Genomic DNA, 27,074 nt, shown 5'->3' on the forward strand with positions numbered 1-27,074 from the left:
GCGGCAAAATAATATAAAAGTCACAACAACGCGCTTCCATATCGGCGGCGATTCGTTGTTTCATTCTAACTATCGCTCCTTCTCGTTCTGTTGTGACGATATATCGCATACGTTTAGAGCTCAGGTTTGGAGAGGCCGTTTAGGAATATGTTGCCTTAGAGCAAGGTTGCTTAGCAACGGCGCGAACTTCAAAACATTACGCTGCGTCACGCTTGAGTTGTTGTCTCTTGTACTGCAACAATAAACTGTTATTAAATTAAATTTTATAGATATTCCCAAATGAATTAAACTTTCAAAATGGTAGAGACGGACTGGAGAGAACTACTAAGTTTCTCTCAAAGGGAACTCAAAGAAGCTGACAAAGAGAAGCTTTGCGAGTCTTTATCATGGATGGAAGCTGACGATATTGAACTCAATTTTACGGACTTGAAAACGTTATTTCGCCTCGCACAGGATATTCTGAAGTTTAAAAATGAGCAGGTATAATATCAAACTATAGTTTATCAAAGGACTGTCTCATTTCAAACATTGACAAAGAGAATCATACTAAGTATCTTTTCACCTCAGCAGCTCGGGTCCAGTCCGGTCCGGTCCGGTATCGTATCGTACATATTATAATACTTTTTTTTCTGTTTAGTCTGTGTAATTCGAAATACATTTTAACCTTTAATATGTTCTCACTACTGAGGAGAAAAATTATGTGTGCAACACGAGAGAAAAGTTATTTTACATCTCGTGTTTTTGAACACTCGCAAGAAAAACCAACTTTCCTCTCTTGTTGCACAAATAACTATTGTCCTACACTAGTAGTAGCACCCAAAAGAAAAGGATGAGTATAGTTTTTTTTGTTCTTATTTACTGATAATTTGGTTTGACCAACGATATTTACTTGACTGACCCTTGATTATATCTTTAGTCAATAACTAACCCAGACAAAAGAAATCTTGCTACTTTACTATATTGAATTTGCTAACAGAAAGTTGTTTGATTAGGTAAACAATTTGCTGGGCCAGTTAGAAACTCAAAGAAAAGGCAGCAAAGGGAAAGTGAAAGGGCAATATGTGGGTGAGTCAACGTTTTATACTTTAGTACCTACATAATGGTCGGCTAGCTAACAGGATGGTGCAGGCCATTTTTAGGGTTCCATAATAAGCAGTGTCCGTAAGTTTCGTGGCACTTTGAACTGTCATACCTAGTAAGTTATTTCTTATCAACTTCCAATATGTAGGTATGTATCGATGTGTCTTCAGAATCTTCAGTTTTTTAGAGCCAACCTCATGATTTGAATATGTATTTGGAAATTAGAAGAAAAAAATAATGGGCTCTTGAGGGAAAGTACCTCAAAACCTTATTAAGTTAGCTCATTTTACTTAAAGGTGACATTCTTTTATTTTTAATAAGAAACAACTGCATTCAGTTTTTTTTAATTCGCTTCCCTCGTCCGAGAAATCGAACCCAATAAAAATTTAAGAAATACTTTACGAAGAATTTTTTACATTAACATGAACTGTATCAACTAGTGAAATAAAACAGCAAAAGTTTTTATTTTTAGTCTGTTCGATTCCCAGGCGATACAAGTGAATAAAAAAAACTGTGAATGCAGTTTTGTTTATTTAAAAAAATAAAATAATGTTTCCTTAAAGTAAAATGAGCTAACTTAAGGTTTTAAGGCACTTTCCCTCCAGGGACCATTAATTATTTCCACACTGTAGGTAGTGAAGATCGAAGATCGTTATTACAAATATCTTCCGTGTCCCGTATCTCCGCCAAATGTTTAGTGATTCCGAAAATTGCCTGTAACATGATGGAAATATAAGTGATGTTCGAAATTATTCGACATTAAAAAGTGATAAGTAGTGCCTATTTGGTTTTCTGCACGTAGCGTTAATGGCATCTTTGTAGTTACAGCTATAATATGGAATCCTACACTGTAGGCCTCACAGGAGTCGCGCGACAGTATCTCGCCCGTGAGATAGACTACCCGCCTTTTTGTAACTGTATTAATGAAAGAGGGACGGGTAGTCTACCTCGCGGGCGAGATACTGCCGCGTCACTCCTGTGCTAGCCAGGCTGAGTATGGCCTCTACGGGCTTGGCCACGACATGCACTTGCCTATCATGCTAAAGTATAAAATTGTTATGGTATTAGAGGAATAAAATGAATAGGTAACGGTTTGCGTCTTCATCTTCCTATGCCTCCATTTATAGCGTCACCAACAAGAAGCAACGACAGTGTGTTAGACACCATCGCCGACCAAGAAGAAGTCATTAAGGCAAACAAAGAAATACTCGAGCAGCTCTACGCCGACATAGCGGAGTTGGAAGGAAAAAAATCCAAGCTGGAAGAAAGGAAAAACGATGATGATACGGAGTCCAGTAGAGACGCGTTGTCTGAAATGAATGCTGTGGCCCAACTCGAGAACGAGATTACACTGAAGAATAGACATATCAGAAAACTACTCTGTGATGTCAAGGTAAAATTTTAAGATGAATATGATTATATAGGATGGGTTTTTTTGTTGCGTCTATCTCAATCGGAGTAGGACAGTATTATGTAGTGTTATTAAATACGACATCATATAGTATAACATGTTTTTTTAAATATTTCAAAACAGTTATAGGGGTGTCGCTAATGATTGTGCAAAATGTGTACCCCTATTATTTTAAAACAAATTAATGTGTTTTCAGAGCCACATATGATTATTGTAGTTTTTACACGATTGGAAGAATGTCTTGTATTAGGTTGTCTTTCTTTGTTTTTAGGTCTTAGAGGATGACAATAATAAATTAAAAGAGAAGCTTTCAGTACTAAAAGATAAACTTACAGAAGCTACAGCAGTTATAGAAAATCTAACCGATCAAGTCTACGCTATGAACGCAGAAAGCACCAAGTTAAAAGGTAGGTCAATTCAGTAACAAATTTTCAAGGGGTTTGCCGTACGACTTAAACCATCACGACCAATACTCCAGTACAATTATTAAACCAATCAATTTTCGTACTAAAATATTGAACCCTACACAAACACAAAAACCCTTCATTTCTCAAAGTTTTTTAGTTTAGCATTGACAGAAAGTATGATCGAAAAACAGTGGCTAATTAATTACATTGCCTTGGTCATTCATTTATTCACAGAAAACTTAGGGTACACTAAACAATCAAAAACACAGCTCTCGGTTGAGATAGAGACTCTGAAAAAAGAACTACAAGAAAGTGAAACGAAGAAAGAAAGCTTTTTGGCAGACATCAAAGCTAAGGCTCAACATTGGAAGGTAATTAACTTAAATGAGATACGATTCAAAAGTTATCGTTAGGGAAAACTTACTTTTGGTCCCTACTATGCCTACAATTAATATAACCTTTTTCAACTTCGTTTTTAGGACGTAGCACGTGCAAAACGAACTGAAATAGAGGCATTGGAAAACGAAAATACAAAATTGAAGGAGGAATTAATTCAAACTCCTAAAATGGTATCTCCTAAAGTAAGCAAATACCTAATAAATAAAAATTACTACATATGAATTAATATTCATATGTAGAAAACAATAATAACTAACAATATCACTTTTTTAGCGCAAATCATATGAAGAAGAATACAAACTAAAAGAGTTACAAGAAAAATTATCAGAGGCTTCACATAAGTTACTGCAATGTGCAAAATTAATAGAACGTTTAAAATCGGAAAATGAGCATCTAAAATCAACTCTAGATGATACAGCGGAGTGCTCTAACATTGAAGTCAAAAACGAAAGTGATGAAGGAAAAGAAATTATTATCATTAGCAAACTCAAGAAAAGAGTAAAGTCACTGACTACTGCATTATCGGAATCTGATGGCTTAATAGCTTCTAGGGAAAAAGAGGTACAAGAGCAACAATTCTTTTGTTTTTAATATATCACTACATAGTATAAAACAAAGTCGCTTTCTGCTGTCTGTCCGTCCGTCTGTCCCTATGTATGCTTCGATCTTTAAAACTACGCAACGTATTTTGATGCTGTTTTTTTAAGTTATCTACTAAGTGATTCAAGAGGAAGGTTTACATGTATAATTTGTAAAGGTTTTGTGAAAATTAGTTGAACTACCCGTGCGAAGCCGGGGCGGGTCGCTAGTTGTTTATAAAACTACCTTACTTATTATTTTCAGTTAGCTGAAATTACAGCACAATTACAACTGGTTGAAAGGGACGAAGGTGTTAAGGCCTTAGTTGATAGTTTGAAACAAAAGAAACAACAGTTAAAAAATAAGAATGAAGAACTTAAAAAAATAGTTAAGGAATTCAATTCCTTAAATGAAACCGTGGACCACTTACAACTTGAAAATGAGACTATGAGGTAAGTTCAAAATAGTCTCTGATTTATGATTATTGTAACTTTCGGATTTAGTGAATCTAAAGTTATCGTGTGCTATCGAATCCCCGTTACCAAGTATTTATTTTTTTATGAACAGACAACAACTAAATATTCCTCCTGGGGAAGCAATTGATTCCAAGGACATCGTAAGTAAATATCAGGCTATTGAAAGCAAAAACATGATACTATCGAAAGAATTAAGAGCAATTGAAAATAAACTCGTTTCTGTGGAGCTTGATAATCGTAGTTTGATAAAAAAACTAAATAAATTGAAAAAGTTTATCGTCGACTCTGGGTATGGAGAAGAACAAATTGAAGAATTATGCGATGATGAAATGCCTATGGATGGTGGAGGAGAATCGTCTCGGTAGGTTTCTCTATTTTATACGCGAGTAGGTTACCTTTTATACTTATTAAATTCCATACCAATTTATATAATTTTAATTTTATATAACCGATATTGTCAATGGCTCACCGTCAATTTATTATTGAACGTGATTTATGATTATGATCAAATTGTAATCGTTAATAAATTATCACAGCCATTTAGCTACACTCGCTCGGATAAGTGCAAATGAAATTATGAAACGGAATGAAGATAGAGACGCCGAAATACAAGCTATAACGGAGGAAAATGAGGGTCTCCGTAAAGGCCTACAAGACATACTGAACTTCTTAAAGGATAATAGTGAGTAAAGAACGTTAATCCTCTTAAGTTTACATTATACTTTTACAGCGCAAATAATTCAATTTACGCCACACATTACATACGATGACCAAGGGTTGCTGTTTTTGATTTCTTCGTATTTCAGGTAAAACAACGTCTGGAGTATTAGAATTGCAATGTCCAAGTTTGGAAGCGGTCTTGAACTCCATGGAAGCTCGGCACTCAGCCGGTTGGTTCGCGCCGCACATGGCAGCCGTTATGGAGCTGAAAGCAGCTCTGGGTGGTAGAGACGCTCTACTTACCGCATTGCATGAAGCAAGGTAAGTACAACTTCGGTGTGTGAGGTTCATATCGTGTGTATTTATTAGCTGAATTTAAAACCGACACAACATTAATTGATATGTTTATTTCTTAAAAATGCATTAATTATATTTTTCTAGGAAAGAGACATTTGATGTGATGGATAAACTTTCAAAGGAATCTATGAAAGCTACTAAGCTAGAGGAAAAAATATCCCAAATGGAATCTACGCCAAAATCAGATGCGAAAGATAATATAAATGTAACTTCTGATGCAGATGTAAACATTGGCGAATTTGGATCTTGGATAGCTGAAGAACACGATCCTATAGATTTAAATGATAAGAACGAAATTATAAATTATGTTGCTAAACGAGACTCTGTGTACGAGGATCAATTGAAATCTGGATTAGCATATTTTTATAAAAAATTAAACGCATTATACAGCAAAATGACAGCACTAGCGGTTCAGGCCGCTGATGATCGAAACAATTGGAGAATAAAAGAAGAACAGTACAAGGCTCAAATAGAGAACTTGAAGTCTCAAATAGTAGGAAACATGGACGATAGTATTAGTGAAAATTCTCCAGGATTGATCAACATCCCTGATGCTGCCGTTTTGGAACGTAGATGCTCCTACTTGGAAGAAAATTACAGGCATATTAGAACCTTGAATGAAAATATAAGGAACGAACTTTTGGATTGTCAAAGAGATGCCATGCTAGCAGCGTCACAATACGAAACTCAAACCAACAGATTTATTTTCACTGTAGCAGATCTTACAGACAAGTTGAGAAAATCCATATCGATTGATTTATTTTGGAAACAAAATAATACGTTATCAGATGTCATTACGAAATATAGAAAATCATTAAATGATAACGTAAACGCTCAAGATGAACCGTTTAAATTAATAAAGCGATTAGAAAACGACAAGATTGAAGTATTAAATTCAATAAGAGAATATATCAAGGGTAAGTATGCAAATGGCAGATATTAATAGGTATAGGTAGGTACTTAAACTATCTACTTAGTCACTTTTTCTTTTTAGATTATTCCAGTGATAAAGTTGCAGCAAAAGATATAACTTCTACACAGTCAGATCTATTTCAAAAACAGATACAAGAGTTGTGTAATGAATTAAATGAAAAAGATAAAGAGATAAAATATCTGCAAGAGAAGAATATTGAATTTCAAACTTCACAATCCAAACTAATGTGAGTACAACCTAAAAGTATGAATAGTATTGTCAATATTAAGGAGCACAATAATATATCGTGTAACATGTTGCAGAGATGATAATTTGGTTACTCTTCCAAATAAAGATAAGGATGATTTAAAAAACCAATTACATGAAATCATGGAAGAAAACAAGTCTCTCAAGGAACAAAACCAACATACCACGAGTCAGTTAAACATTGCATTATTGCAAGTAAGTCTTTTATTTATTTTATTTGTAATAACAGTACATTTATCATGACAGTTAATTGGTACCTGTCGGTTTACTAAAATAATTTGGGTAGAGTTAAACAGGGATAACGTCGAGTGCAAGCCTTAAATAGTGTTTTTATTTTTAGTTGCAGGATATTCAACATAAGAAATTTGATAATGACGTCGAAATCAATTTGTTAAGACATCAAATATTAGATTTACAATCTACTGGAGACAATAGAGCTATTGTGGCCAGGTAATATCAGAGTATCGGACGGAATTATCATTATTATAATTTGTTTTGTTCCATACTTATATCTAAATTGTTATAAGTATCATAATGACTTACAGGCTCAGTGGTGAAATTTTGATTGGGCATTTGCAAGCCTCAGAATTTCAAAAGAAAATTGACAAATTGAACTTAACATTGACCAATGAAAGGCGAATGCGGGTTGAAGCTGAAGAAATGTTCAAAGCGCGGCAAAATGTTTTTAATTTATACGCACAGAGATATGAAACTAGATTTAGGTTAGTAAAATTTACTTTAAACATTGGTTTCTAAATGTACTCGAAACACGAATCCGTTTATTATTCAAACAACTTTCAGATATATGTACGAAGTGCTGCAAGTTCTGCGTCAGCAGTATCAGGGATGCATACCTTTGACCTCTTTAGAGAATTATCAAAACAACTTGGAAGAATTATCCAGGAAAACATACTCGGTAAATGCTAAATTGAATGAAATAGAAGACTTACAAGCTAACCTTATCATAAAACATAGCGTATACGAACAAATTTTGGATATATCTAAGAACAAATGTTTGGAAGAAGATGATGCGTGCCAACATAAATTACAACTACTTGTGACGGTTTGTATTTTTTGATATGTTATAGGTACCTTAGGTCTAGGACTAACGATAAAAGTCATTTGAATCACAACCCATCCATGGGGACTCCCAAATGCCTCACAGAGGGACTTTGACCTTAAAAATATATAAAAGAGGGTTGGAATGTGGTTGGAATGTAAGTTGTTAATTGCTCCGGCTTTACTCGTGCGATTAAAATATTATTTATACCATTGTGAGGGATATTTCAATGCTAATTTTGGCCATGAAATAATATTTAAATAGTCATTATATGAACATTTATGGGTAGAAGAATCCATAAAAATGGATACATTAATTTTGACTTTTAAAAGTGATATACATTTTTAGCAAAGCAAGTATTCCCGAGAAACGGATTATTTGAACAAGAAAATTCATACACTCGAGCAATCCATCGGCGAAATTACCAAGCATTGTAATTATCTAGAAAAAACATTACTGCTAATAAGTCATGGCGTAGCGAAATCGTCCAGTAATGGTATTATCAGTACAAAACATTCGAATGGAAACGTCAACGCGCCAAACATGGAAGTTGAAGATCTTATATCAGACGATGACTCCGCTTCTCGAAGTAAGCATAAAACCTATTTTTAATACATTCTTGTAATATAAACATTCAAATAATTGTTAAACATCTATCTATCTCTTTCAGGAAGCCTAACGATAACTTTACCAAAGCCAAAAGTTTTAAAACCGTCAGTCGTAATTTCTAATAAAATAAACACTAATTATGAAAACTATGCAGACGTATTGCCTGGCTCTCCAGTTAAAATACTCGATACAAAAGAAACGGTAAATGTTCTCGTTCAAACCAATTTAGAGGAAAAGAGACGAATCAATAAACTCGCACAAACAGATGAAGATCTTCAAATGTCACATTTGAATAAAATTATAAATGACCTAAAATCAGAAAACGAGAAAAAGAGAAAAGAAATTTTCGATGGTATTACATTAGCGAAGCGACAAACTATAGGTATTTTAAATTTGAATACTGAAAAAGTAAATTTAGAAACAAAAATCAAAGATTTACAAAAAGAAAACGATCTAAAAGACACATTGATTAGAACTTTGAACGCATCTGCAGATGATTTGAGAAGGCAACTTGATAGTAAAGAAATTAAAATATCACAGTCAAATGAAATGGGAGATTCTGTTCAACAAGAAAATAAAGCACTTTTGATTTCGCTTAAGCAAATAGAAAAGGATAAAAACACAATTGTAGAAGATTGCCAAAAGTTGATGAAAGCTGAAAGAGAGGAATATGCTAAATCTACAAAAGATCTACAAACTAAGATTTTTGAATTACAAACTCAGCTAGAAAGGTATAATAATTATATTTTATAATATTATTTTAAATGCCACGCCTTCGCGTTAAGATAATTACGTCATATTAGCTACGTCTTTAAAAAGTTTGCTGAAATCGATCAACCCAACAAGATAAGGGTAATCTTTTGTAAACATTCTCATTTATCTATCTCATCACAACTCCTTAATTACAGAAGACGCGGTGAATCAGATGCCTCTTACTCTGAAAAATTGCAAGAAGTAGTTGCAAAATATTCACACAAGATTTTAGAACTTGAAGATGAGTGTTTTAATTTAAGAAACAAGTTGGATGGAAGTAAGACTGACCTGTAAGTACTTATCTTATTTTTTATTTGGCTTTGCATATAGATAAGTAATTAAAGTTTGTTTTTACAGAGTTTCTTACCAAAATGAAGTAGACCGATGGAAAAATTTGGCATCAGAAAGACTGACTAAAATGGAACAATTAAGTTCTCAATTAGAAGAACGTCATTTTCATGAAGTGAGTTTAATTTCGATTACTTTGCAACATGGAAACATCGATACATATTTCAATTTGTTTTTTATTTCATTTTTTACTGCGTATTAGGTGGAGTCATACAAAGCCGAGAATCAGCACTGGCTGGCACAATTAAGCGAGTCTCAGCGCGAGCACCTGGGATTACGGGCCAAACTGTCCGAGCAAAAAGCCGTGCATATCAAACAATTAGCTGATAAGGACGTGCAGATTGAGCAACAACGATCTGCCATTCATACTCTGAAGGTTGGCCTGGCCTATTGAGTTAATAAAATTTATTGGAATATTAATTTATTTTAACTTTGGATATCTGTTTTTTTATCATTTTAATATTTTTAGTACTAACAGACCAAAGAAGACCTAAAGTAACCTATTAAGGTTATCTCACGTAATCAGTAATTGTGACGTTTTCAATTAAAAGGTTTCAAATTACATTGTCGGTTGTCGATAAGGTTGATTTCTAATTGAAGCTATATGGAAATAGCGCCTTACTGACAAGCGACAATAAGTACCCTTTTGGTTGAAAATGGCACATTTCGTTCCACTGATTCTGCGACTAGTGTATTGTACCTATACAAACACGAAATTTATTATAGCGGGCCACAACAAACGGAAAATTTGTTCAAGCATGGATGATTTGGTTAAAACATGGATAGGGGTCCGACATATAAGTGTTTTTCTATCTATTTTCTATCAACGGAAAACATGTAGTCACATCTAATACGTTTTAATTAATATTCCAGAGCCAAATAATGAACATGCAAACGATAATGGCAGTGAACGACCCGAGTTTCGATTTGTCTGCCATAGTGGAAGTAGAAGAAGTAAGCGACGGGGTGTCCCAGCAAGGATCAGAGCGTTTGGAACTTAAGTTCGATTCTGCACTGGATCTGCAAGATCTGCAAGACGACTCCAGGCTGCCAGCTACTTCGTCAACAATTTGGTATATTTTGTGATATGTTGTGACATATTGTGTTATGTTGTGATACCGAATAAAATGCCATTTTGATTAGATTAACATACCTACATACGTAGAATTTTAGAATTTGTATGGCCACCGAGTAGCCTAAACGGTTAAAAAAATCGTAACGTATGGCGAATCTTATAACTTAGTAGGTGATTTTGTATTATTTCATTATATTTAAGGCATGAGCCGATAATAGAGCGTCTCCGTCGAGAGAAGCAGCTAATCAGTAAGCAGAACGGAATGCTGCGACGGCAGATTAAGGCACTCGCATCCAGGGAAAGGAGAGCACGTCTCGACGCACATAACTTGAAGAATCAAGTGTATCGCATGTAAGTAGAACGTATTGCAGTACGGTTGCATTAGCAACTATAATATACGCTTGGAAAATATTAGTATAATAATATCCATTATGCGTTAGATACTGCTCCGAAATACTTTGTTTTACTATTTGCAGTAGTACATCAGGCAGCAGGGTGGCTACTGCAGAAGCAACAAGCCTCCACAATAAAATTGCATCGCTGACTGCGCAACTCTCTAGTGCTAGACGAGACACCAATTCCAGTGTCGCGCTTTGGGATAAATGGAAGAAGTAAGACCACATAATTTGATTTGTAACAAGTAGGTATAAAGTCTATCTCTGTGATCAGTCCTTTTAGGAAAATCGTGATTTGATTATAGTTACGTTTTTTAGTAGTAATTGGATTGGGATTGATTGGGTTGGTTCCAGGGATCAAGTTGTCTTCGTACTTCTCTAATGTTAGATTACGGAACGGTAACTCTTAATGATAAGGAAATAGTTTCAGAATTAATGAAACATTTTGTTCCATTAATACGAGTATTAATGGCAGCACCATCTCTCTTCGCTAGCCCGAAAATTACCTTAGTTGATTCGGCTAGGAGGTCGAGCCAAACTGTTCTACCTTAGGGATCCCCAGGGGGCGCCACAAGCCCTCAGGAAATTATCATAATATATACTTGGAAATTTCGACCCATGCCACCGTGACCGAGTGGCCGAGTGGTTCAGGCATCTGTCGCGTAAACGGAGGACGCTGGTTTGATTCCAGCCTTGGACACTGGAGGCCTTGCATTTTTTCCTTCGTATATGACATTTATTTCGGTTTGTAATTAAATAGTAGTACTTGAAATTACACAAATTAAAATATTTTCATAGAAAGTAATTTAATTCGCTTTTAGAGCATTTTGTATTAATTTGATATTATTTTAACTGTAGAGCACAGCAATCTTCAGATCGGTGGCAGACAAGATACGAAGATAAATGCCTGGAAGTGAAGAAACTGGAAGCCAGCCTGCACCTCGCAAAATCGACGCTTTCAAGACTAGAGAAAGAAAAACGCGTGTTGTTGTCAAGACTGCATGAAGTAAAACGTAAGAACTTTACTATAACCATTAAATTTAACCATGAATAAAGAATTAACAAACTCACACCAAGAGTGTAGCAATAAGTAATAAAAGCAAAAGGCATCGTTTCTTTTGTGCACCGCGGTGGCTACCTCATTTCACATTAGTGAAAAGGATCACGCCCGTTTCAAATGCAATTTTAGCGTGCTACACATAGGGCTCTTTATGTAACAGCTTTTTGCTATCTCCGAATGTTCTTACCTGTCGTCCTACATTAGTACATTACCCAAACGTGTTAAAAAATCTCCGAATGCTGTTTTCTGAATTTGAACCATAAAAGTAGAACGCTAAAATTACCTTTTAAACGGACGTCATCCTTTTCACTGATGAGAAATGCGCGCGCGCCACCGCGGCGCACAAAATAAACAATGCCTTTTATTTAACAGCTTAGGGTTTGAGCCAAAAAATCACTTGCGACCATGCGTCTTTTATATTTAGCTTTTAGTTTTAAATTTTGTATTAGCATAAGTTTAATTTACAATTATTAATGTAATGTCAGTGTTAAATTTAAAATTGATATAAGAGCTCTTTATGAGAATCTCAAATATATATTTTATTATTAATAGATAATGACTCGCTCAGAATAGCTGTGGCACTCAGATTGGGGGCAAAAGTATGTCAGCCTCACCGCTGTGGCTGCGGGGCCTCATGGCATCATGGCCTGAGTTGTCGGCGATGCGCTGGTCGTTTTCCAAGGCACCACTATCAATGAGGTTGTGCAGCGAGCCATGGTTTCTGCGAACTTGCCGTGTGTGTTGGAGCCGCCGGGTCTCAGCCGCACGGATGGAAAGAGGCCGGACGGCCTAACGTTGGTTCCGTGGCGGAGAGGGCGTTGCCTCTTGTGGGATGCCACTTGCGTGAGCACCTTCGCTGCGTCCCATTTGGGGCAGACCGTGCGTCGTGCTGGTGCAGCGGCAGAGACTGCTGCTAAGCAGAAACACGCGAAATACTCCGCACTGGCATCGGCGTACGACTTTGTGTCGGTGGCTGTGGAGACCGCTGGGCCGTGGGGTGTGGAAGCCCGCCAATTATTTAGGGAATTAGGCCGGCGTTTGCGGGAGAGGGGTGGTGATCCTCGTTCTGGGTCGTACTTGGTCCAACAGGTCTCCATAGCAGTTCAGTGGGGGAATGCTGCAGGCATTATGGGGACCTTTGAGCCAGGTACGATGCAGGGGGGGTTATTTTAGGCTAAGTGTAGAATTAATTTTTATTTAAGGTTTTTTTTTTTGTTAGTTAATTTAAATGTAATGTTTATTAGATTGATCTGTATATTTTTAGATTTTTATCCTATTATTACAATGTTAATTGCAATTTGACGTCTAAGGTGTAACATTTTATCGATAAATAAAGTGATTTACTTTTATTATATACTAGCTTTTGCCTGCGACTTCGTCTGCGTGGACTTAGTAACCGCAGCTAGAGTAAGAATAGCGCCTGGAAAAAATCTCATAGCAATCTAAATTTGAGCATATTATGCACACAAATTAGCAGGCACTTCGTTAATTATCTCAATTCCACCCCGCTTTTTACTTTCTTAAGGGATGATTTTCGGGATAAAAACTATCCTATGTCCTTCTCAGGGACTCAATCTATCTCTATGCCAAATTTCATCTAAATCGGTTCAGCGGTTTAAGCGTGAAGAGGGAACACACAGACAGAAAGACAGACAGACAGACACTTTCGCATTTATAACATTAGTATGGATATTTTAAATAAATATTTTTTGTAACGTCTATTTATTATAATTTCAGAGGAAAGCAAGGTCCTGGTAGAGAAGCAAGAAGGAGAATACTCGGAGAAGTCACTCCGCGAGCCAGAGAGCGATCGGTATGATTCACCGTCACCGCTGCCGGTGTCTTCCCGAGCTCTTCTTGATAGGGTGGAGGCTCAGCAGAGACGGATCGCTGCGCTAGAAGTTGCGGAAAAGGTTAGTGGTCAGCATCTGAAGAGTTATTCTCTTCACGGTCGAGTATCTTTCAGCTTTCTCTCACTTGCGTCAACTTTTTGATACAACGTGACCCCCACTTTTTCTTTCACTTGGTCTATGTAACTGCGTCTGGGTTAATCTCTATTCTCTACCTTTCTTGCGTTCTATCCTCCCTTCCAAATTAGTTTTAACACATTCACTGCCCCTAATGCACATGTGCGGTCACCGTCATACAAGTTTGTTCCTAGGCCACGCCCCCTGGCAGTTAATGCGTTAAAGAATAGTTGTGTCACTTAGTGTCACATGAAGTGCCCAATCATCTTTCCGTTCAATGGACAGTTTAATCGTCACACTTTACAATTTATTCAATACATTTTACAACTCGAAGAATAGATTCCGATACTACTTAAATCGTTTCTTACGTTTCAGGGCAACGAGATCCTAGTCTCAGAATATGAGAAAAGCTTAGCCGAAATCACTGTTCTAAAAGGACAAGTTTTGAAGTTGGAATCATCGCTCTTAGAATCACAGATTCGAACGCCGATGAGGACCATACAGGAAACGCAACCGGAATTAGACTATTGGAAGAGGTAACCTTTTTGTGTACCTTACTCTTTGCATCATCCCGTTTGCATTTTGGCAATGTCACTGTCTATATTTATTCTAAATTCTTATGCCGACTACACATTGGGCCAACGTAGGACAATCTAAGGGACGTAGCTATATGGAGTAATGAGATAGCAGTATCGCATAGCAGACAGGATGATCTAAAGAAAAATTATGAGTGCGATATTAAAAGCGGAGATTAATTAAGCGTTTTTTTTTTCAACACTAACTTGATGATTCTGGCTTTTCAGCTACTGCGAGATGTTGAAGGAAGAAAATATGAACCTGACTATGAGGATCAACAGTATTGAAACAAGTCCGACCAGCTCCCATCCACAGCGGGTTAATGACCTCGAGCAAACAATACTTACGTTACGAGGTACCTACATACATTTAAGCGATTCACATCTATCGATCTGACTTTATGATTTAAGTAAATTAAACGTAAGCTGCGCGCCCCTCCAAAGCAATCACGTTTACATCCATACTATTCCATACTAATATTATAAATGCGAAAGTCTGCCTGTCTGTCTGTCTGTCTGTCTTTCTGTCTGTGTGTTCCCTCTTCACGCTTAAACCGCTGAACCGATTTAGATGAAATTTGGCATTGAGATAGGTTGAGTCCCTGAGAAGGACATAGGATAGTCTTTATCCCGAAAACCATCCCTTAAGAAAGTAAAAAGCGGTGTGGAATTGAGATAATTAACGAAGTGCCTGCTAATTTGTGTGCATAATATGCTCAAATTTAGATTGCTTTGAGAATTTTTCCAGGCGCTATTCTTACTCTAGCTGCGGTTACTAAGTCCACGCAGACGAAGTCGCGGGCAAAAGCTAGTAATTATATAAAACTAGCTTTTGCCCGCGACTTCGTCTGCGTGGAATTAGTAATTTGGGTACCTTAATTCTTATCTGCTTTTTAATCCATCCTTTTTTCACCCCCAAATTGGTCCACACTATACATTTCCACCCCATTTTTTACACCCTTAAGGGATGATTTCGGGGATAAAAGTTATTCTATATCCTTTCCGGGGATACCAAGTTTCATCTAAATCGGTTCAGCGGTTATTGATTCCCCATACAAATTTCCACCCCCCTTTTCACCCCCTTGAGGGGTGAGTTCTGGGATAAAAAGTATCCTATGTCCTTTCCCGGGACTCAAACTATCTGTATACCAAATTTCAACTAAATCGGTTCAGCGGTTTAAGCGTGAAGAGGTAACACACAGACAGACAGACAGACAGACAGACTTTCCCATTTATAATATTAGTATGGATGGATAATGTTATTGACGCACCGTGCACAAACACAAATACGACCAAAGTTTTGCCGTAATGGCCTAATGTCCTCTTAAAAGGACAAGATCAAATCGTATTTTGAACTATAATCGGATAAAAGTAGGTTCCAAATTCAAAACTGCAAAAACAACTATGGGACTTAAGAGGATATAGCGGCGTCAACAAAATAATATTAAATGTGGGCTTAGGTACTCTGGAGAGGAACGCGGAGTTTAAAAATGGTTTACGTTTACTGTTTTTTTTTTTTTTGGTTAGGCTTAGTGAGTAAACTCCAGTCTGAACAGAAGTCTAGCTTGCAAAAGCGGACAGAATCCAGCTCAAGACCCAGCAGCGGGCATATTGGAACAGATAAGGTAGAGCTATTTTCATATTTTACAGTCATGTTGTTATTATTTAGACAGATTGACGGCATACTAATATGACCATGTAAATTTTCATAAATCCAAATAAACAAAGCAAATATCTAAAGGATTTCGTGGCCCATTTGTTCTCGCTGCCCATCTCTATTTCCGTTGCTCTATAGTGGTGACTCATGGTGACCACTCGCAAGGGCACAGATAGCTGTATAGCAGCCGAGTAGTAGTAAGAGATAATCAGTTACCCAGACATTATTCGGCTGCTATACAGCTACTGTGCTACTTGGGCTTCCACAACTACCTCAATGCTTTAGAGGTTTGTGCACGACAGTCAAGTGGCGCCTAGTGGGAAACTGAGTGGATATAATATATGTATATAAACGTCAAATAGTTTAAAAAATATGGGCCCACGATTGCCACAAAACCAAGTACACATTTTTGGTCGTCGCGTGTGATCGATCGTCAATTTTTTTGGTTCCACGCACTTCGCACATCCATCTTATCTAACAATGTACTGTCATTCCAAAGCATGTGAAATGTATTATTTGACATTCAAATATTGTAGACTCGTCAGTTCGAGCCGTACCGCGTCGAAATAGCCAATCTGAAACGGACCATTCAAGACAAAGACCTATTATTGGAGAAGTCTAAAGAAATGCTCAAGATTGCCGCTGAAAGAGAGGAGGATCTGCTGCAGGAGGTATTTCTGAGTGATCAATTTAATAAAATTCTATGAATATTTGTTTATTTTTCTGGTAGTAACAATAATACCGAACCTACATATGTTTGAGATACCATGTTTACATTTATACCTTTTGGCTCTTCGTTGTTGGTTATAGCATTGTAACACTTTTGACAGGAATAGAGTGTAGGAAAAGAAGTTAAATGTTGCGAGAATATTTTTATTGAGATTTTACAATTTTTTTTTAATTATAAACAGCTTTGCTTTTTGGCAGGAATAATATTTTCGGGTGTTCAGCTGGTAGTCACCTAAACAATAATAGTAGTGTTCATTAAAATATACAAGCTAAAGCAGTTTTATTTTTCTTTTGTTTTAGAACACATACTTACGTCGTCGTTTAGAGGAACTCACCAAACGCCCTGAAGGATTTTTATCTGCTTAACTTACTATTTTACTATTGCACGCTGCATTCAAATAAATGTAAGCATAATTAATAATTAAGGTAATATAAAGGCGTTTTTACTATTTTGACTACGTAGTTTTCTTTAATATACGTTTATCTTTACAAAACGTTTTCTGCATGAGTGTCACAAGTTCCAGATATGACCTTGAATATTTGCATCAGATATATGATAATATGGTAAACTATCTATTATTACGCCTTATTAGATAACAATATTAAATGCTTCATCGAAAAATTTGCGTTAGTTCAAGTACAGTCATTAGGTACGACCGTACGAGTATATCAAACCTAGGAACATAATAAAAACAAAGTCGCCTTTCTCCGAGATAAAACTTTATGTGAATAGCGAACCAATGAGATAATTATCGGTAGATATAACAGAACTGTCAGTGTACGTTTCCGTCCGGTCAATAAAACAAATATATTTATAAGTTTTGATTTTACAAAATTGTACCCTATAATATATCTAACTACACTTAGCTTAAACACAGGCACATGAACAAGATGACAGAACGCGCAGTGGTACACTGGCGCAAGCGCACTCGTACTGGCACTGACTAAGCAGTCTCCACTTTACTTTGCCGATGCCGAAGGTAATGTGTCCACCTAAAAAAAAATAGTTTTTAATACATTTAACAAATAATACTCGTTTAACACGGGCAATATGTTAATGTCACACTGGAAATCTGGAGCAATTCTTGGAAGAATCTGGAGCAATTTAATATAATTCGATGCGGCAATTGTTTCGCCAGTATTGCTTTTATGGCTCAAGTTGCTGATATAAATTAATGGTATCAATATCTAAAGTTGAATTTAGTAAGAGTCCGTCTAAGCTAACTTTGCACAGACTTGAACAGAACAAAGGAATTTGACATTAATGATGATCTAGCCACACTATCATTGCAAATGGCACGCAGGTTGTAGAGTCGGAACTCTAGTGATGAATTATTGGAATGGGATCGGTCGGTCTGCACAAGACCTTCGAGAAATTGTAGGCTAGCCTCGCTATCACATCATAATATTTAACCCTTGCGCTGCGCTCAACCTTTCAAGCAGGTAAGCATAAAAATGCACGGAGCTCGTCCTTGGACTGTACGTACATTTTAAAGTACCTAGATACATACAGTTTAAGCTTGACATTCAGAGTAGTTCGTAGTTTTATATTATTCAACAAAACTTACTTGATGTATTTGAATATCTGACTTTTCCGCCTGACTTCGCCGAAGCCTTTTGGCGAGCGGAGGTGTGAAAAGCGCGGGGTCAGGATGGGTGCGCCCAGCACGCTGCCACGGCTGCTGGTGTCTCCACAGCAGGGACACCACAGAACCTACTACCAGCACGCAGACTAAACCGATCTAAAACAGGGAAACATGATTGCTTTACATTTTCATGCTTTGACAGGTAGCAGGTATTACGTGTACCGATCCCGGAAATCGCAAAATGTAGCGAAAAATGCTACGGAAGGTTGCACTAAAACACCGATGACACTGAAATTAACGCAGCGTTATAAAAAAAAAAATTAAAAATTTAAAAATTTTATGCTAGTATGTAGCACTTGCGGTTTCACTAAACAATTGACAAAGGATAAGCCGTAAGGGGACTGTTTGAAATCTAAACACTATACTACATGACGCATTTTAGGTGTTGCAGCTTTGCCTTTATTTTGCCACATAAACTGTTCAAGCCGATAGTACCTACAAGATGTGAATAAAAGAGCAAAACAAGTATTCTACTTGACCTTGAATGAAGCAAGATGATTTTTGTTAGGTTATTATTATAATCTTGACGTAATATATATGACGCGAATCTTATCTAAACGGGTGAAGCGTTACTAAAGACTTTAAATCTAAGAGCAATTAATTATCTTTGTAATTGTCGAGAGGAGTTGATTAGCAACAATTAATTAAAAGTTCAGCATTAACTTAATTATAGAAAGCTGCATGCTCCAAAAGGATAATAAATTGATTTTACAAAAATTAAACACTACACACACTTAGGTATTGTATCTATTATAATATACGTAATAGTTACTTTTGTCACGTATTTACATCTTATTTTCATCTTTACATCTGTCATATGTAGTCACAGTAGGCACATGATTGGCGCGAGATAGACTACCCGTCTTTTACTAACTGTATGAATTAAAGGGGGACGGGTGTCGCGGCGAGATACTCTCGCGCCAATCGTGTGCTAGCCCGGCAGGTATGGGTTTGTGTAATTTTTACGAAAACGACCAAAATATAAACTCACCGGACTAGTCCACAAGTAAGACAGCCTGTAAAGGTAGAAGAAGTCTCCATGATTGACTTCTGGCACCACCGGTAGAGTGATGTTACCGACACATCCCTCCACACTAACAGGTAGCCGAGTAAGGGAAGGCCGAGGTCTTCCAAAATTTATCCACAACGTCAATACCAGTCCGCTGATTAAGCCTGTGCAGACGCCCTGTAAATTATAAAACATGTTTTAAACTATACTTTTATTCCAGTATTTTTTAAGGATATGGTGCGCTAAGAGCACTTATTTTCGGATAAAGTGAAGGAGACTCATTTAAAAATAAGACTCGTGCTAACCGGATTTTGATATTTATTAAGTATGCTTAAAGAGGCTCTCCCTCTTGCTTGAAATGTAAAACCGATAAGTTATAATATCTAATCTGCAGGAGTCAGGGCGTCGCCAGGGGGAGGCCATTAGCTACAAATTTTATTCTCTAGGGGGAGGCAGCTGCATCTAAATATATGCCCCCCTCCCCCTTTGACCATCGGCTATATCAAAGAGGATATAATAGGATAGAGCGGTACTGTCATAGTAAATTTTGTAACCACAGTAAATTCGCTGCCATCTATCGACACACTTTAAAACTGAAAATAAAGATTTAAAAAATACGGTATAATGTATTTAAATATGGATAAATGATTTTGACCCATGTTCTTTCACTGATATGCGTTAAAATTGTGAAATAATAAACGAAACCGTCAACGCCCTCTATACGAGAGTAGGCCAACGGTAGTGGCGCCATCTGATCGAGAATCAAATTTTCGTGATTTTCAAGGCACGTTTTTTCCTTAGACTGTATCCATCTATTACGGAGTTATATCTATCTTTGGCTATATCAATCCCCCCCGCCCCACCCCTAACTCATCGGCCATCTGCCCGCCCCTGGCCTGGCCCATCGGATCAGAGATGAGAGTACTTAATGGAAGACCTCTCATAACCCTTAAAAGACAGAACATCTGATTATGGCTAAAACGTAACCAAAAAAAAACTAAATTATACTAAGAGTAGAGCAATTTATTCATTTAAGAGTTCTTACGGCTTCGTTAGCGAAGGTAGTAAACATGCCAAGCGTAAACACGCCCAGCACCGGACCACCCACGACAGCAAATATCGTCAGCGCCGCCTGCAGCACGCCTCCCAAGTGCTCGGCGATAAATGCCACGCCGAGAAACACGAGGCCGTACACGCAGGCCGTCAGCTTTGTCAGCCAGGGGATATAGGACTTGTGGACGTGGCAACACCCTGGGAAACGATTTAATTGTCAGCTACACTTTTCTCCAATACTACATTACTGATTATCATACATGTGCTAACTCGGGGCACGAACACTAACTTTATGTTTATTATTAAAGTATTGTTATTGTTTATCTATGCATTTTCTTATTTGAAATCCTGTATTAAAGAGGTTCGATATCATGTCTAATATCGAGCCTTTTAAGGAAAAAATCATTAATAATTACCATCACTTTAATGTTCGTACCCCGAGTTAGCAGTGTTAGCACACGTATGCTAATTATGACGATTGTAACGAGCTCAAATGACAAATTGATGGATTTGCGTACTTTTTTATTGTAAATATTTACCGGCTCTATCATCAGATTATCATATAAAAAACCTATTGTAGGTACTTTGAAAAAATGGTAAAATGGGATGCTTTTTCTTGACTGGTTCATTGGTTCGCAAGAGGATTGATCTTATTAACTGGACTGTATGCATGTTAAATGGTGCCTGCGTTGTTTTAGGGTAGCCGTAGAAAGAGTGTTCGAAGCAGTCCGGTCTGATCACGCAGCCAAAATAGTCGCCTGCAGTATTTTGCACCAACCGAATTGTTTCATGAATTGAATACATCTGTCTCAATCAGTCCGTCGATGACGGCAGTAGGTCTTTATACATATGCCTTACTTGCCCATATAATCAGTCAATGTGACAGCAGCCAGGGAGTTGCAGGAAGAAGACACAGTGGATAGAGTGGCGCTGAATATACCGGCCACGAACAGACCTAAGATGCCCGGTATTCTGCGCATAGAGTCCACCACGTAGTATGGCATAAGTTGATCCATCTAGAATGAAAAATGTAAAAGTGACAAAATGTTAAATTATACATGTATGTACACGGCAGTTTTACGCGCTCATAATTCTATGAGTTGAATTCCTGAGATGCTAGTATTTAAAATATTCTTTATGCATTTTTTCTTCATAAATTCATTCTTTATGCATGGGTTGAAAAATATTAGTAGTAGTAAGTAGTAGTAAATCACTTTATTGTACAAAACAAAAATTGATAACATGAAATTCATATAAATTTAGGTACAAAGGCGAGCTTATCCCTATAAGGGATTTCTTCCAGCTAACCTTAGAGTAAATGAGTGGAAAATTCGAATTAGATTGATAGACAAACTTACAGAACGTACAATAATATTTGAAAAGGAAAACTACAATATTAACGTCTACGAATAACTAAAATACATCAATTGCATTATGCAATAAAATAAATATGTACTAGCATACATTAAATATATAGTACTAAATAAATATTAAATAAATATATATACCTAGTCGGCTCATAAGTTCTGTCACTGGCCTTTAAAATTTAAATTTGGAACTCCTAAAACAAAAACCGTTCTGCATTTGAATTTCGAATCTTTATTAAATATTTGAGTAGTATAATTTTGCAATTTTCTGTTTTCTTCAACATGGAGTGGACGCTTAAAGATAGCCGTACCGCAATAATTGCACTATATCGTTGTGGTCACTCGCCGACTAAAATTTTTAAGCTACTTGAAAATTTAAAATTCTCTCTAAGATTTGTGTATCGTACCATAGAAAGATACAGTGAGGTCTCTAGTTTAAATGACAAGAAAAGAAGCGGTCGTCCGCGTACAGCTAGGACTCCAGCGGTTGTACAAGCAATTAGGGCACGCATTGCTAGAAATCCCGCTAGGAAACAAAAAGTTATGGCCCTCCAGATGGGTTTGAGCAAAAACACGGTGAAAAGAGTGCTTAATCAAGACCTGAGACTTCGTGCTTATAAACGAAAAACTGGCCATCTTCTCAATGGTCGGCTTAAAGCTTTAAGGCTTAAAAGATCTAAAGCTTTATTGAAGAAGTACGCTAAAAATAAGCACCGTTGTATACTGTTTTCGGACGAGAAAATTTTTGACATAGAAGAAAACTGTAATAAACAAAATGATAGAGTGTACGCTCGCAATAGTAAAAAAGCGTCTAATAGCATTCCCCGTATTCAAAGAGGTCATCACCCTTCATCTGTGATGGTTTGGCTGGGAGTTTCTTATGCGGGCGTCACTAGTATGCATTTTTGTGAGAAAGGAGTAAAAACTAGTGCCAAAGTGTACCAAGACACGGTGTTGACTAATATTGTGAAACCACTATCCCATACGATGTTTCTAAACCAGCATTGGGTTTTCCAGCAGTACTCTGCTCCAGCCCATAAGGCAAAGTCTACACAAGCCTGGCTCGCCTCCAATAAAATCGACTTTATACGGCATGAAGATTGGCCCTCCTCTAGCCCAGATCTTAATCCTTTAGACTATAAAATATGGCAGTATTTAGAGGAAAAGGTGTGCTCAAAACCTCATGCAAATCTAGACTCGCTGAAAAAATCTCTTGCTACGGCAGTGGCCAATATCGACATGAAAGTGGTGCGTGAATCCATTGACGACTGGCCACGAAGACTTCAAGCCTGTGTAGATAATTATGGCGGTTATTTTGAATAGATGTTATACATTTAGATTCTCTAGTTTATAAGCTTTCAAACGCTGTACAAATTATACGGAATAAACTTAAACTTTTGATTTTATTTGATACTATGTATATGACAGAACTTATGAGCCGACTAGGTATATGTATAATATATAAATAATATATATATATTAGCACTCAACCAAATCACAGATTAGATTAATTAGATTTTGTATAATAACTGTGACCATATTTTTCTAGTTATCCCATCATTCTTCTAGTAGGACAGGAATACCTTTTGTGGCCACTATACCATTTGTGGGCATTTATTGTCATCCCAGTTTCATTTTATATGTCAAATAATTATGTGGAAACTAGTATCAAAACGGCCGTTATCAGCCAGTCACCAATAAACTTAAATTTGTGTTTATAGTTTAAATACAGCGGCAGTAAAGATAAGTAGGTAATTTGGCAGGTATTGTAGATATTATATCATTTATATCTCAGATCCATTCAAGAAATTACTTGGGTTATTTTATTTAAAGTTACAACAAGCCACTTTTTTTATTTGTACCTACCTAATTTCTAATCAGAACAGTTTAAGAATGACGACGATGTTTTAAAATGTCAATTTTACATCGATTATAATACAAGCCTTATCATTACAAGCTTTTACATAGGTAGGTGTTCCTACCTACTATTTATCATTAAATAGTAGATTGTTAACCAAGGGATGAAAGGCACTCATTTCTGCCGAGGTGTCTCTCTGCGTTCGAGCGCCAATAGTCCGAGGCAGAAATGATGCCTTTCACCCGAGTTAAACACTCTACTTTTCATTTCGAATACGAGGAAAGTAAAATGCATGTGTTTTTTCAAAAACATGACGAATAATACATTTTTATAGTATTTATTGAGGGAACTTTCAATTAAAAATTCAGGCAAAAGTATCGTTATTTATGGAATGGAGAGTCAAGTATCACAATGGAAATTGTATAACAAATCCATTTAAACTCGAATTTCAATTGCTTATCGTAAAAAAATTAAAAATATCGTACTTCGAACGTAAAATGCTCTAGTGCAGACACGTATCATTTTCTGCGCACCTTTTAGAACAACAATGACCCTCTTTCAGAGCATGAGAAATGAAAAATAATAATCTGCATTTGTACCTATTTAAATATAAATAAGACTTACAGCAGTGATGCTGCCTGACGTGAGCGGGTCACAGTCCTTGTACACGGCGTACATGGCGATACCAGCGAGACAGCTGCAAAAACTCATGAAGGCGAGCACCGGCCAGCTCCACCACAGGCAAGCTTGCGAGCGCTTCAGCGAGCTCACTGTTAGCAGGCGTTGGACCTGGAATTTACACATATGTGTAACATTTTATGTTAAAGGTACCACTTTTTAAGTTGTTGATAAATTTATTTTCTAGTTGACGCCAAATGACATCAGTGGCTTAGTAAAACTTAAAAATTGCGGATTTGAAACTGGACCAATCACTTATGGAAACTATTGTAGCAATACAGCCGCGAAGTTGTTTATAATATATTCATTAATAATAAAATTTGTGATTCCTTCAAACTTCTAAGATTTATAGCAACGGTCTCTCGCGATGGCAAAGACAAGAAAACGATAAAAGATAGCAAAAATTTACTTTAAACCTGTGTCTGATTGACTGCGTAGAGCGACAAATAGTTGATCAGACCACCGATGTTCAGCGACCACCACGTGTGTCTCTCCGTTGGTCTTATGCTGATACTGAAAATCGAAATGATGACATTAAAGTCCGAGGAAATAATATGCAGTCGTATCAAATTTAACAGGATTGCAGGGCTCTTACTTCGAAAAATCCAGGCGTCCACCTTCTCGAGCGATAATAAAAATCTGTTCAAAGCCTCCAAGCTGTATGGAACAGAATACGGTAACGCTCAAAACTGCTACAATCATGAGCGCAGACTGCAGAACGTCCGTGATCACCACAGCTTTCATACCTCCCAAAGTTGCGTAAAGGGTACAAGATAACCCAACTACTAATATAGATATCAGTCTATCAAGTCCTGTAACTGCTTCTAGAGCAATAGCTGGCGCGTAGAGAACAACGCCATTATACAACACCATTTGCAAGGTGTATGTTAAAGATGTAAGCATTCGTATATAACGTCCAAATCGCAGCTCCAAATACTCGTAAGTACTTGTTTTTTGAAGGCCGAAAAATACTGGTAAGTACAGTTTTGTTACGATTGGTGTGCCGTAGCCGTAGGGAAGGTTTATAAGTATAAACATAATGCCATAAGTGTAGGTTTCTGATGATCCTCCTAGTAAGGAGATGGCTGACATAAAGGAAGCCATCAGAGATACTGCGACTGGCATTATAGACATGTTTCGGTCCGCCAGTAAAAACTCCTGGAAATATATATGACATTTTTAGTCAAAACGAAATTACAAATTACACATTTTGATATTGAGTGTGAAGATACAAAGTCAGCTAATAAGATAATTAAACATTATGATTATCATGTTTAGGTATTATTTACTTTGATAAAAAATTTTACTCGTATTGGTGTGATGTTTAATAACAGATAAATAGGAAGAGGCTTAAGATGAGGAAGGGGAAGACGTAACTCATGACATAAATCAATAAGTATCTTAGTGCTCAATCCATACAAAGATTACAACCCATTTATTATAAATTTAACCGACTTTTAACAAACTTAGTTTTAATCTTATTAATAGTACGTTTTACCGTACGTACCTCAAAAGAAAACTCGTGTATGAAGTGAGCACTCTAAGCTTACTTAATGTATATCTCTATGCTTATGATAATATTGATAATATTCTGTTAACCTCATTCGTTTTTTGTTTCCCTCCACTGAAGCGGTAGTACACTCCTATAGCACTAGAAATTATTAAGGTTGCCGCTATTATGACATAATCCCATGCCCCGAAGATTGAGTGCTCCATTTTTCCTGGAAAATAATGCTAGTCTTTAGGGTTCAGTACCCAAAGGGTAAAAACGGGGCCTTATTACTAAGACTCTGCTGTCCGTCCGTCTGTCACCAGGCTGTATCTCATGAACCGTCATACTTATCGTCATAGCTAGACAGTTGAAATTTTCACAGATGATGTATATGATCGATATTTTTGCCTTCAACTGTACATCGTATTTCCTTGCTAACTAATAATGTATAATTATTTATTCTCTAGCTCTAACTAACTCTGGCAAAGGGCGTAGAGGCTGCTATTTCTCTAATATAGGTAATATCCGATCCTTCGGGTCCAAGCTTATGATTTATCGAGAACATTCTTCAGGCCAAATACAGATCTAGTACGACGCTTGAGTATTCTAGATCAGTTTTTAAAGCCATTAACTATTTTCTCATATTGTTGCTTTATTTATACTACGACGAACACATGATTTTGGAATTCCCACAACTCGCTGACTTGATGTCGCAATATGAATGTTGAAGCACCATGCATAAGAATAGGGAGTAACATTAATATGAGGACTATGCCTACCTACATAGGTATTAGGTTACACACACCACAACACTTTCCTACTCGTATTGCCTCATCAATGTGACACCGGTTGCTAATGAGTTACAATTGGTAAAGCATTACTAAAACTGTAGCCTGACTAAGATTGTCTATATTTGGAACCTCATTTATTCCAGCGAGTTAAAACTTTAGCTTATGTCCAGGGAGGCAATATGTAATTACGAATGAATTGGCACCCAATTCATAAAAAACGACTCAGTAAATAGTTTCGTGTCTAAGGCCAAACACACGTCACAAACATGCCTACATAAATACCTATAAAAAGAGCTAAAATTATAACCACTTAACATTTTATTAGATCAAGAATTGAAGACGTACTTAAATATTAATTAAGGCTTTAGCTGTAGATAGGTTACAATGTGCATTAAAAAGGAAC

At 36.8% G+C, this 27,074-nt stretch overlaps 2 protein-coding genes across 2 annotated transcripts; one reads left to right on the plus strand and one right to left on the minus strand.

The window, feature by feature from the left end:
• Positions 1-194: 194 nt before the first annotated feature.
• Positions 195-17,202, plus strand: LOC134743552 (centrosomal protein of 290 kDa-like). The gene is made up of 32 exons (XM_063677053.1): positions 195-480; positions 993-1,065; positions 2,208-2,473; positions 2,763-2,898; positions 3,133-3,269; positions 3,378-3,479; positions 3,571-3,858; positions 4,141-4,328; positions 4,444-4,713; positions 4,889-5,034; positions 5,159-5,333; positions 5,454-6,286; positions 6,364-6,529; positions 6,606-6,744; positions 6,890-6,999; positions 7,095-7,271; positions 7,351-7,612; positions 7,958-8,198; positions 8,280-8,949; positions 9,127-9,261; positions 9,329-9,434; positions 9,522-9,695; positions 10,193-10,392; positions 10,596-10,745; positions 10,871-11,005; positions 11,648-11,802; positions 13,587-13,762; positions 14,192-14,352; positions 14,620-14,747; positions 15,919-16,016; positions 16,585-16,719; positions 17,078-17,202. Exons 1-32 carry the CDS (start codon positions 298-300, stop codon positions 17,141-17,143), a joined length of 6,381 nt encoding a protein of 2,126 aa, XP_063533123.1. The 5' UTR covers positions 195-297; the 3' UTR covers positions 17,144-17,202.
• On the minus strand, positions 16,943-26,140 carry LOC134743553 (putative sodium-dependent multivitamin transporter). The gene is given in 9 exon segments (XM_063677054.1): positions 16,943-17,770; positions 18,346-18,519; positions 19,415-19,609; positions 20,478-20,683; positions 21,333-21,501; positions 24,335-24,499; positions 24,805-24,901; positions 24,984-25,546; positions 25,988-26,140. Coding segments are annotated over 9 exon segments (1,719 nt in total). The 5' UTR covers positions 26,105-26,140; the 3' UTR covers positions 16,943-17,737.
• Positions 26,141-27,074: the final 934 nt, after the last annotated feature.

Source organism: Cydia strobilella, chromosome 8, assembly GCF_947568885.1.
Source record: "Cydia strobilella chromosome 8, ilCydStro3.1, whole genome shotgun sequence".
Lineage (NCBI taxonomy): Eukaryota > Metazoa > Arthropoda > Insecta > Lepidoptera > Tortricidae > Cydia > Cydia strobilella.